The following is a 12,679-nucleotide window of genomic DNA, read 5'->3' as shown; positions in this document are numbered from 1 at the left end:
TGAATGGTGAGTTGCAAAGCTCGTACACGTCTAGGTGTAGTATCTTTCCGACTGAGGGCATCAGCCACAACATTGGCCTTGCCTGGATGGTACTTGATGGCGCATTCATAATCGTTGAGTAATTCGACCCATCGTCGTTGACGCATGTTCAAATCCTTCTGCTTAAGAATATGCTCGAGACTCCTGTGATCGGTGTAAATTGTGCATTTGGTACCGTACAGGTAGTGTCGCCATATCTTAAGCGCGAAAACAACAGCTCCCAGCTCTAAGTCGTGCGTCGTGTAGTTCCGTTCATGAACCTTGAGTTGACGAGAAGCGTAGGCAATAACTTTATCCCGTTGCATCAATACACACCCAAGACCCTGTATCGACGCGTCACAATAAACCACAAAGTCGTCCGTGCCCTCTGGCAATGAGAGAATAGGTGCTCTGCAAAGCCTATCCTTTAGGTACTGGAAAGCGGTTTCCTGGGAATCTCCCCAACGGTAGGTGACACCTTTCTATGTTAGCAGTGTAAGCGGCTGAGCAATCTTTGAGAAGTTCTTGATGAACCGTCTGTAATATCCCGCCAAACCCAAGAATTGGCGTATTTCCGTTGGTGTACGCGGTGCAGGCCAGTTCCTGATCGAATCTACCTTGGATGGATCGACGTGGATCCCATCCATGTTCACCACATGGCCTAAGAAGTGGACTTCACGAAGCCAGAAGTCACATTTCGAAAACTTGGCGTACAGCTGCTCCTTTCGAAGGAGTTCCAAAATAAGCCGTAGATGCTGCTCGTGTTCCTCCTGACTCTTGGAGTAAATCAGAATGTCGTCGATGAAGACAATCACAAACTTGTCTAAGTACGGCTTGCACACCATGTTCATCAGATCCATAAATACGGCAGGCGCGTTCGTTAATCCAAATGGCATGACAAGAAACTCATAGTGACCGTAGCGAGTTCTGAATGCGGTTTTGGAGACGTCCTCATCCCGGACTCTCAGCTGATGATACCCTGACCTCAAGTCTATCTTGGAGTAGTAGCTCGACCCTTGCAACTGGTCGAATAAGTCGTCTATACGCGGAAGAGGATAACGGTTCTTCACCGTCACTTTGTTCAGTTCACGGTAGTCGATGCACATCCTGAAAGTGCCATCCTTCTTTTTCACGAAAAGTACTAGAGCTCCCCAAGGAGATGAGCTTGGATGAATAAAGCCCTTTTCCAAGAGCTCTTGTAGCTGCTTCGACAGTTCTTCCAGTTCGGTTGGAGCTAAACGATACGGTGCGCGGGCTATCGGTGCTGCTCCAGAGCTAACTCAATATGGAATTTGACTTGGCGGTGAGGCGGTAAACCGGGTAAATCTTCAGGAAACACCTGAGGGAAGTCACGTATAACTGGAATATCCTCCAGCTTCTTTTCCTTTGCTGATGCGTCAGTGACAAGTGCCAGAATTGCAGTGTGCCCCTTTCGTAAACATTTCTGCGCCTTTAAGAAAGAGATGATGCCAACCACAGCACCACTCTTGTCGCCTTGAACTTCGAGAGGTTCTTGACTAGAACGGGGAATACGAATGATCTTCTCGCTGCATAAGATTTCTGCCTGATGCTGGGATAACCAATCCATGCCAATAAAGATGTCGAAACTACCCAAAACTATGGGTATAAGATCAATCGAGAAGGTCTGACCAGCTAAAACGATGCTACAACCCTTGACTATATGTGCGGCTTCTACACTTTTACCATTTGCTAACTCTACGACATGTTTGGTGTTTAGGGGTGTTGGTGTACGTTTTAACAATTTACTCATTTTCATGGACATATAACTTGTATCAGCACCCGAATCAAATAAGACAGTAACATAAATATCGTCGAGGAGAAACTTACCCATAACCACATTGGGATCGTTCATTGCGTCTCCTCGCCCCAGCACGAAAGCTCGACCCCTTGCCTCGTTGCCATTGTTGTTGTTGTTTCCCCCGTTGTTGTTGTTCCCGTTGCCCTGATTATTGTTGTTGTTGCGATTCTGGTTCTGGTTCAATTGAGGGCAATCACGTTTGTAGTGGCCTTCAGCCCCACGCTGGAAACATCCCCGGTTTCCACGCTGTGGCTGCTGCTGCTGGTTCTGTGGAGCTGGCGGTGGGAGTTGCTGGTTCTGATTTGCTGGCCGTGAGCTTCTACAATCCTTAGCCTCATGACCCATCTTGAGGCATCTTTGACAACGTTCCCTGCGACATCTTCCACTGTGGTGTTTGTTGCACCAACTACACCATGGGTGAATTCCCCGATATCCACCCTGTCCCTGACTGCCTGACGATTGCTGATTCGGACTCTGGTAGTCATTTGCCTTGCGCTGCTGTGCTTGAGACTGAACAGAAACTGATCCCTTGCTGGAATCCCTATCCCATTTTCTCTTGTTGTCGCTAGGTGTAGCAGAAGTAGTGACAGCGGTAGTGGTAGCACTGATGCGTTTTGGCAGCTTGTTCTGTTCCACTGCCTGATCGGTGAGTCGATGAGCAAGACGCTGAATGTCTTGGATGTTGTTGAGGTTAGCCGACGTCACGTGGCTCTGAATTTCTGGCGCAGGCCCCTTGAGATACAACTCAATGCGCTTAACTAGAGGGTCCACCATGGTTGGACACAAGATGGCCAGTTCGTTCGATCGTTTCGTATAAGCCTCGATTTCTAACCCCGTCATCTTCAGATGGTAAAGCTCATCTTCCAACTTGTGGGTGTCATCATGCGTACAGTATTCTCGCTTGATGAGTTCCTTAAAATCGTTCCAAGGGGTGGCGTTAGCAGCTGCCAACCCTAGAATCTGAACTTGCGCGTTCCACCAGGTTAGCGCGATTCCTTCCAATGTACCAGTGGCGTACTTGACCCTGCAAGCCTCAGGGCATTCACACATCTCAAATACCGACTCGAGCTTCTCAAACCAATGGAGTAGTCCCACTGCTCCCTCCGTGCCACTGAACGTGCTTGGGTGACAGTCCATGAAGTTCTTGAAAGTGCAAACTGGTTGTGGTGCGTGTTGACCTATTGTGTACGAATAGGGCAAAGTTAAACACAAGAGTTGGTTTAGGAGTGTAGGATCTAAAGATCCTAGTGTGAGTTATAACTACAGGATATACCTCCTGCTTGTGCGGCTGCAAATGCTGCAGCAACTTGTTCGTTAATGAGAGCCGTCAACTGGGCATGTGTCATGTTAATTCGTCCAGACATGATCTTCATAGTAAAAGTAGCATAAGTGAGGATGGTTCGCAAGTAGTGCGATGATAGAAGAGTGTAAGCACATAAGTATTCTCATGTAATAGGGTCATGCGTATCTAGGCATACTACGAGCAAAGTTCTATATAGTTCTAGCATGTAGGCAATAAACATAAACCATATTACCTAGGATGTCGAGTCTTGCACGTGGAGCGAAGCGTCGTTGTGGATCGTTGAGAGCACTGTTCTGGTTATAGTCTGGTTTTAATAAAAACGTTTTCCCATATTAAAACCAAGTTCTCTATAACCAATGGCTCTGATACCAATCTGTCACACCCCCAAAATCCACACGCGGAGTACCACCGCTTGGAGGCGTGACATGACCAGGATCAAGCCATCAATCATATCAAACATAGTGTATAATAGTTTAAGTTATTCATAAAACCCAATTCAATACGATTGATGTTCAAACCAACTTTGTTTAAGTAGCGGAAGCATGTAAGTAAAACCCAACGTAAATAATAATGTATGAAATGTCATAAGTGTTTAGCAAGCATTCTCGATCCACTGCCCACAACGACCTGCTCCTTCCCAGTGCAAGATCCACAAGTACCTAAGGTCCTGCAAGGCATGCAGCAGAGAGTCAACAACTAGTTGAGCGAGTTCACAGTTAATAGTTCAGTAATAGTATAGTGTGAGTGGTAGTATGTTCGTTTGTTATGTCAGGTATCGTATTAGTTTCCATCGCGGCCTCCCAGGCAGGTATGCAAAGATATTAGGGGATGTTCTTCCCAAGTATTCTTAGACTAGGTTTATTTGTATCGCGGCCTCCCAGGCAGGTGTGCGAAGATTAGTAAATTTTGTTCGCGGCCTTCCTATGGCAGGTGTGCGAAGAATAGTAAATTTAGTTCGCGGCCTTCCTATGGCAGGTGTGCGAAGTCAGTCATAATATCGCGGCCAACCCTTGGCAGGTGTGCGAAGGTCAGTTCAATAAGTGTTACTAGTCTAGTAGTGTCTTATCGTGAGGTTCTACCATCTGAGTATATGCAATAAGTCATCCAATCCCATTCCCACCCGGGAACCCCATGCCTTGGCTGTGTGAACTCACCTTGGTTTGCTCGGCAGATACACAGAAAGTCGGTTAAACTATATAGCGATCAACCACGTCCTAGCATGGTTATTATACAAGTCAGGTTCTTATTCAAGTATAGCACGTATGTTCTACACATATTGTTCACAAATATAATCATGGCAATTCACGTATGAGCATTAGCAGGAGCAGTTACGTAAATAACGAAGTCCAAGTATCCGGCCCAATCAATTGGGCTCGTAACAGTGAAAGTCCAATAGTGTGCAAGTGTTCACGGTCTCGAGTCGAGACTAACGATCTCGAGTCGAGACTAGTCGGTCTCGAGGTGTACTGGTTTCGGGGTCTCGAGTCGCAACAAGGAGGTCTCGAGTTGTCATGGTCTGGTCGAGACTACACGGTCTCGAATCACAACCGGACCCGCAACTGTGGTCTTGGTTTGTGCTGTTTGTGTTGGTAAGGTGGTCTCGAGTCGAGACTAAGGGTTCTCGACTCGGAACCCTGGTCGAGACAAAGTGCAACAGATTTCCTTAATTAATTGGTAACAATCATTCCGTAATTTCAGCTAACAACTTAGCAGTTTCGAAAATCAGATCAAATCGATAATCATCCCATATTCAAACACATTCATAACATCTTCATTACCCACAAGAACAGTAACCATCGAATCATCATTTACACATAAACCGAATTATTTAACTATCATGCAACCTAAATCTTAATTTCAAAACACAATCATCACAGCCGGTTAACAAGCATATATTCGGGCCACTTTACAATAAGGACAATAACAGTAGCCTCTGATGCATTCATAATATCTTACAATATATGACCCGAGTCACTAGTATAACCCTAACCGATCATGCAATCCGATTAATAACAATATCATCACACAAGCATGCATATAAAACACGTAATCGGTAAACATACTACTAACCGAGATGAGAAAAGGAATGATCCGAATCCCAAAAGCTTTGATGGAAAGGGGTGTTCGGCTGCCTTTGTTCCGAGTCGAGAGGGAGAGATAGTCTAGTGTTTGTGTGTGTTCTTGGTTGCGAATTGTGGGAAGTAAAACCCTAATGGTGTGCGTATGCGTGTATACGTATGAGAAGGAAGTGGGCCGAACCCTTACTTGGGCTGCCCCATGGTCTCGAGTCCAACAACATGGACCGAATGGGTTTGTGTCCGGTTGTGGGTCATGTGCGATCGGTTTCAAGTAACATTTACACATTCACATATCACATAATCATTCAATTAGTAAGGTTCACATAAACACGTATCGTTACACAAAGTAGGTTCGAATTACGAGTTGTCACATGTGCAATGAGCAATCTATTTCGTTTCACTCTGATGTTTCCGCCATCCGTTGGGGTGTGACTGTTTGAAGGTGATGGTGGAAGTGGTGGTTGTGGGTTGAGAGTGGAACTGGAGGTGGAGGTGGTGGTGGGTTTAAGGTGGTGGTGGGTTTAAGGTGCAGGTGGTGGTGGATTTGAGAGAGAGAGAGAGAGAGAGAGAGAGAGAGAAAGGGAGAGGGGCCACACATCTTTATAAGAATCACCCGAGTGTAGAAATTACAACCATGGGGATCATGTGTGTAATTATTGAACTACTGGGACCAAGTCTACAATATTTACAAACCACAGAGATCAACCAGTCATTTAACTCTTTATCTAACTTTTAAAACTTACCATCAAACAATAACTTGCAAAAGGCAGACATTCTGACCAAGTCTTTACCCAGAATTAAGTTTGCTGAGATGAGAGAGCTGCTGGGTATAAGTGATATTAAGAATTAAGGGGGAAATTGTTGGAATAATTCTGAAGATGTTTTAATACTTATCCGGGTCAGTTAATTGGGTATTTTCAAATAGGTCACTCAGTTGGGTATTTTTAAATGGGCCAGTTAATTAGGTTAAACGACCCAGTCTAAGTCAGCTCTGTTTTACGCAGCAAATAAGGAGGAGCTCTCAACGGGTGTGAAGAGCAGGTCTCTCCAACGTCTATTTCTTTTCCAGATCGGTGATTTCAGTTTGATTTCATAGCTATAAATTGCAGCTTATTGTTCAGTTGTTTTTATCGCTTTTCCACTTTCAATTTGTCGAAGTAGCTCTGTAATCTTGCCGACTTGAATCATTCAATAAAAAGATCAGTTACTTTCGATTTATTGCATTGTTCTTGTTGTTTGTTTTCTAGCATAATCTCTGATCTATACCAACAATTGGTATCAGAGCTTCCAGGTCTGATTCGTTTATATGCCCAAGTTCTTTCGATTCAACCCGATGTCGATCGTCACTAACCTTAACCCCTCAAAAGAAAACTCAGTTTTGTTTCAGTGCCCGATCCTCACTTTTACGAACTATACCACCTGGTCGATAAAGATGGAGGCTATCATGGACGCCCACGGGTTGTGGGAAGCCATCGAGCCGCCGGCCGGAGCGGTCGTGGATGAGAAGAAATCCAAGCAAGCTCGAGCATTCATTTTTCAATCCATCCCGGATGAGGTTCTCTCGCAAGCTGCGAAGAAGAAGACGACCAAGGAGGTTTGGGATTCGTTGAAATCCCGGTAGGTAGGTGTCGAACGGGTTCAGAAAGCTAGGTTACGCATTCTGAAATATGAGTTTGAAGGGCTGCAAATGAAGGATGGAGAAACCATTGATGAATATGTCGGAAAGCTATCGGGTATGGTTTCGAAGTACAATAGTGTTGGAGCAAAGTTGGAAGATGAAGAACTGGTACGTAAACTGTTCGATACGGTCCCGGAGAGATTCATAAATTTGGTTGCTTCGATCGAGCAAAGTTCAGATGTGGATACGATGTTGTTTGAAGAAGCGATAGCATACCTCAAAGCATATGAGGATCGGTTGAGACTAAGGAAAACATCATTGTCAAGCGAGAACACTTTGATGTTTGCCAAGTCAGAAGGTTCATCAAGTCAGCGGGGATCAAGCAAGACAAACACGGCGGGGGGTCGTGGGAAAGGTGGAAGTAGTGACAGAGGTGGAAAGAATTTCTCAAGGGGTCGAGGACCTGCTCGGGGACGTGGCGGGCGCTGGAGTGGCGGCTCTCACAAATAATCTGGTGGTTATAACCGAAAGTCACGTGACAAGAGTCACACAAAATGTTTTGAATGCCAAGAATATGGTCATTTTGCTTCTGAATGTAAAAGCAAAAAGACACAGAACCACGAAATGAATCTGACCCAACAAGACGAAGAACCAGCTTTGCTACTTTCGGTGTGTGGTGAAGAAGCACCAACGATGGTGTTACTTAACGAAGAAAAAGTCTTTCCAAGTACTCATGAGATCAATGGCGGAAGAGACATGTGGTATCTAGACAATGGTGCTAGTAACCACATGTCTGGTACTCGTGAGTTATTTGCTGAGGTTGATGATAGCATTACTGGTCAAGTGAGATTTGGAGACGGCTCAAAGGTGGAAATCGAAGGAAAGGGGACTATCTTGCTGGAATGTAAAGATGGCAGCCAACAGGTAATCCAAAATGTCTATTATGTTCCTGTACTTCACAGTAATATAATAAGTTTGGGTCAAATGACCGAAGATGGTTTCGACATTTGGATGAAAGATAATTACTTAAGGATGTATGATACCCATGGAAGATTATTCATGAAAGTTCAAAGGTCAAAAAATCGGCTTTATAAAATTCTGTTGCACACAACGGTACCGGTATGTTGGGCAATGCATCTGGAAGAAGAGAATTGGTTGTGGCATGCTCGTTTAGGGCATATCAACTTTCAGATCCTAGAATCCATGGTGAGTAAAGGTATGATAGAAGGTGTTCCCAAGATCAAGAATCCAAAGTAGGTGTGTGAGGGTTGTTTGGCTGCAAAACAGACTCGTCAACCTTTCTCTCAAGAGGCACGGTGGCGAGCTAAGAAACCTTTTTAGTTGGTTCACGCTGACATATGCGGTCCCATTACACCAAAAACTATTGGAGGTAATAGTTATCTTCTGCTATTAGTTGATGATTTGACGAGATACATGTGGGTTTACATGTTGCAATCTAAAGACCAAGCATTTGAAAGATTCAAATGGTTTAAAGCATTAGTTGAAAAAAAATGGGAAATATAAGGTTGAAACACTTAGAACTGATAGGGGTGGGGAATTCACCTCAAAAGTATTTAATGAATTTTGTAAACAAGAAGGCATAAGGAGACAAATTACTGCCCCATATACTCCCCAACAGAATGGGGTAGTAGAAAGAAGAAATAGAACGATATTAGGCACTACAAGATCTTTACTAAAAACAATGAATGTGTCTGATTTTTTATGGGTAGAAGCAGTGCAGCATGCAGTGTATTTGCTGAATCGAATGGCCACAAAAAGTGTTGTAAGCATGACACCTTATGAGGCTTTGAAGAACAAAAGGCCAAGTCTTGGAAAAGTTAAGGTGTTCGGCTGTATTGGTCATGTAACAAAAGTTGGAACTCATATTCCAAAACTAGATGACAGGAGTGTACCTATGGTGCCCATAGGATTAGAACCAGATTGCATGACACACAGGTTCTATGATCCTCACAAGCGAAGATTGCATCTGGCCAGAGATAGAGATGTAGTTTTCGAAGAAAGAATGCAATGGAACTGGGGAGATCAAGAGAAGCTAGTCTCAAACCAGCAAAGTATTGTGACACTCTTAAGGAATCTTGAAGATTCAAACACAAGCGAAGTAAATGCTCAACCAGAAGATCTAACTCAGAATGAAATGGAGGGTGGTGGTGATCAGTCTCCAATCTGGAATACACCACAACATGTGAGTGTATCTACGGATGAAACAAATGAAGCTTCTGGTCATTTCACTACAGAAACGATGAATGCAAGTGAACCCCTCAGGTATGAGTTCTAACTCAAGTTCACGCAGATATGATCATAGTCCAATGCAGGGTTTCAGAACTCTGCCAGATTTGTATGAAAACACTGAAGAAATAGTGGAAGAAGATGTATTGATGTTTTCAAGTGAAGAACCAACATGTTACAAAGACGCAAAGGGAAATAAAGAATGGGAGGATGCCATGAAGACTGAGATCGAGGCAATCAAAAGGAACAACACTTGGTGCTTAACTGAACTGCCAAAAGGAAAGAAGATTATTGGACTAAAGTGGATATTCAAAGTAAAGAAGGATCCAACAGGAAACATAACCAAGTATAAAGCGCGTTTGGTGGCGAAGGGATACGTACAAAAGAAAGGAATAGACGTAGAAGAGGTGTTTGCTCCGGTAGCAAGGCTTGAAACTGTGAGGTTAATACTAGCTTTAGCAGTTAAAAAAGGGTGGAAAGTTTATCATTTAGATGTAAAGTCTGCTTTTCCTAAATGGAGAACTTGCTAAAGAGGTATATGTACAACAACCAGTGGGTTTTGAAGTTAAAGGTCAAGAGCAGAAAGTGTATAAGCTTAATCCTTCGCTGTATGGGCTAAAACAAGCTCCAAGAGCCTAGAATGCAAGGCTTAACAAGACATTGAAGCAAATGGGGTTTGAAAAATGTCCACAAGAGCACGCCATATACAAGAAACAAAGTGGGAAAAGCTTGTTGATAGTAGGTGTTTATGTTGATGATTTATTGGTTACAGGCACAAATCACAAAGAGGTGACTATATTCAAGTCTCAGATGATGAAAGAATATGAAATGAGTGATCTGGGGTTGTTGTCCTACTACCTTGGCATAGAGGCAGAACAAAGTGAAGGTTCTATGACGATCTCTCAAACAAGTTATGCAAAAAGGATAATTGAAGCAGCAGGTATGGGTGATTGTAATGCAGCCATGTACCCGATGGAACCAAAGCTTAAATTAACGAAAGATGAAGATGGAGAATCAGTGAATGAAACTCAGTTTAGAAGTCTGGTTGGAAGCCTTCGTTATCTACTTCATACACGACCGGACTTAGCTTTTTCAGTTGGTGTGGTCAGCAGGTTTATGCAGACTCCTAAAGTAAGTCATTTGAAAGCTTTAAAACAGATCTTGAGATATGTAAAGGGGACACTTAACTATGGCTTGAAGTACAAAAAGGGCGGAGATGGTGAAGTAACTGGTTACAGCGATAGCAGCCACGGAAAAGATGTGATGGATCGAAGAAGTAATACAGGTACAGTGTTTTACTTTTCTGGAAACCTAATTACTTGGTCATCACAAAAGCAAAGAACTGTTACCTTGTCATCCTGTGAGGCTGAGTTTATAGCAGCAACCACAACAGCCTACCAGGCTTTGTGGCTGAGAAGCTTGTTGGCTGATCTTACGGGAATGAAGCCAAGTAAAGTGAAGTTCTATGTTGACAACGAATCCGCAATAGCTCTGATGTAAAATACAGTATTTCACGGACGCAACAAACACATTGTTAAAATATTCTAATCTTTTATTCTTATTTCTCTTTCCAATTCAATACCCTTACAATCTTTTCCTTTTTGGTGTTTTTTCCCGTTAATTCGAGGTTTGGGCCTTTGTGCACGTTTGGGTTGTCTTCTCTTGGGCTCTCCGCTGTGGACTGCTTCTAGGGTTCCCCTGCCCCTTTTATACTCGGTCCTCTCTCTTGTCTAAAAAACACGAAGAAAACAAAGTTCAGTGTCTCTGGTTCTCTCTAGAACATTTCTCAAGCTGGTTGCTGTTCGTCCTGTTCGAGATCATCATATCATGTTGCTGCTGTTCATCTTCTAGTGCAGAATCTTTCGGTTGAAAGATCTGTTCGATCTTGCTGCTTGTAATCGGTGATTTCACCGTTTTGATTTATGTTCTTTTGCTTAAAAGTAGTGTACTCTTGCTTTGATTATACAAGATTTACTGCTGTTCACATGGTATCAGAGCCAGGTTCGGCTCTATGATACTCGTTCTTCTCCGCTGCTGTTGCTATTGATTGAACAGATCCTCTCGGATCTAAGGATTGTGGGAAATATCTAGGGCATCTTGGTGGTACTTTGTATCCGCCGATTCCTGATCACCTCTCTGTTGATACCTCCGATTAAAGATTAAAACCCTAAATCTAGGGTTTGGGTTCTGTTGGAGAATCCTGTGTAGCCGCTGTAACCAGTTGAAGATCCGATTCGCATTCTAGGGTTTCTCGTGCTTCTTAAAAGGAACTCTCGTTGGTCTCTATTCAGAGCAAACCAACAGAGCTGTTACTGGTCGTCTTGCTTATAATCAGGTTGTAACCCTAAGTGAAGGTTATAAGTGTGATTATTAGGAGTCAAACGCACCCACTGTGAGATTGTTCTACCCCTTATTTATTTCTGTCTTTTGTTTGTGTCTTGCATCACTGAGTCAGTGCGTCTAGGCATTCCCTGTTTACCGGACTAGTCGGGGCGACCCTTGATCGAGTCCTATTTGCTTATCTGTTGCATCTTGTTTGGTCAGTGTGTCAAGCTCCCTGAATATTGTCTGCGGAGGCACCTTTTGAGTGATGAACCTCTGATCGGACCGCTGTTCAGGCTTCGCTTATTTCTGTGTTTATTTTCTGTTTATCTGTTTTTTTTTTGTTTGGTTATTTTTTCAAAATGCCTGGGGATGATTCTGCTATTACTTCCCCTGGTACTACCCCGGTTAGCAAGATAGATGCTGGTGACCCCTTGTTTTTACACCCTAGTGACTCTGCTAATTTATCTATAGTGAGTGTTAAACTCAAAGGGGCAGAAAATTATAGGATCTGGTCTAATGCTATGTACCTGGCCTTACAAGTTAAAAATAAGATAGGTTTTGTTGATGGCTCTTGCTCTAGGTCTGAAACTGATGAGGTCTTGGGTAGACAATGGGATAGATGCAACTCTATTGTGCTTACATGGATTCTTAATTCTATATCTGAAGAATTGTATCTTGGCTTAGTTTATTCTAAAATTGCATCTGAGGTATGGAAAATCTAAAAGAAACTTATGATAAAATTGACGGTTCTGTTGTGTTTAATCTGTATCAAAAGATCAATTCCTTTAGTCAAAATGGTATGCCTGTCTCTGAATATTACCATAAGTTGAATTGCATGTGGAAACAATTAGATCAACTTCTTGCTTTACCTGCCTGCTCTTGTGATACATCTAAACAGTTTAATGACTTTAATCATCTTATAAAACTGATGCAATTCTTGATGGGTCTTGACAGTTCATATCAATCTGTTAGAACCAATTTATTAACTCGTGAAACTCTTCCTACTGTTAAAGATGCTTTTGCGATTATCTCTAGAGAAGAGTCTCGTTTATACTCAAAAAATTTTTCTGATAAAACCCCTAATGGTGCTGTTGGCTTTGCTGCCAGGGCAAATCAAAGTGTTGATTTAAAGAAAAAAGGGGTAAAAACTCTTAATTCTAATCTCAAATGTTCTCACTGTAATAAAACTGGTCATACAATTGAAAAATGCTTTGAACTCGTTGGATATCCATCTTGGATGAAATCTAAAACAAGTGGGAACAAGGGTAACA

General features: G+C 42.9%; 1 protein-coding gene across 1 annotated transcript; it reads left to right on the top strand.

The window, feature by feature from the left end:
• The first annotated feature begins 9,752 nt into the window (after positions 1-9,752).
• Positions 9,753-10,583, top strand: LOC110892431 (uncharacterized mitochondrial protein AtMg00810-like). The gene has a single exon (XM_022139598.1). It carries the CDS (start codon positions 9,753-9,755, stop codon positions 10,581-10,583), a length of 831 nt encoding a protein of 276 aa, XP_021995290.1.
• The last annotated feature ends 2,096 nt before the right edge of the window (positions 10,584-12,679 follow it).

This window comes from Helianthus annuus, chromosome 2, assembly GCF_002127325.2.
Source record: "Helianthus annuus cultivar XRQ/B chromosome 2, HanXRQr2.0-SUNRISE, whole genome shotgun sequence".
In the NCBI taxonomy this organism is placed as follows: domain Eukaryota; kingdom Viridiplantae; phylum Streptophyta; class Magnoliopsida; order Asterales; family Asteraceae; genus Helianthus; species Helianthus annuus.
This window is presented reverse-complemented; position numbering and strand designations above follow the sequence as displayed.

Excerpts from the sequence above, each read along its gene's own strand:
- LOC110892431 (XM_022139598.1), top strand. The coding sequence starts at position 9,753 with ATGGGGTTTGAAAAATGTCCACAAGAGCACGCCATATACAAGAAACAA.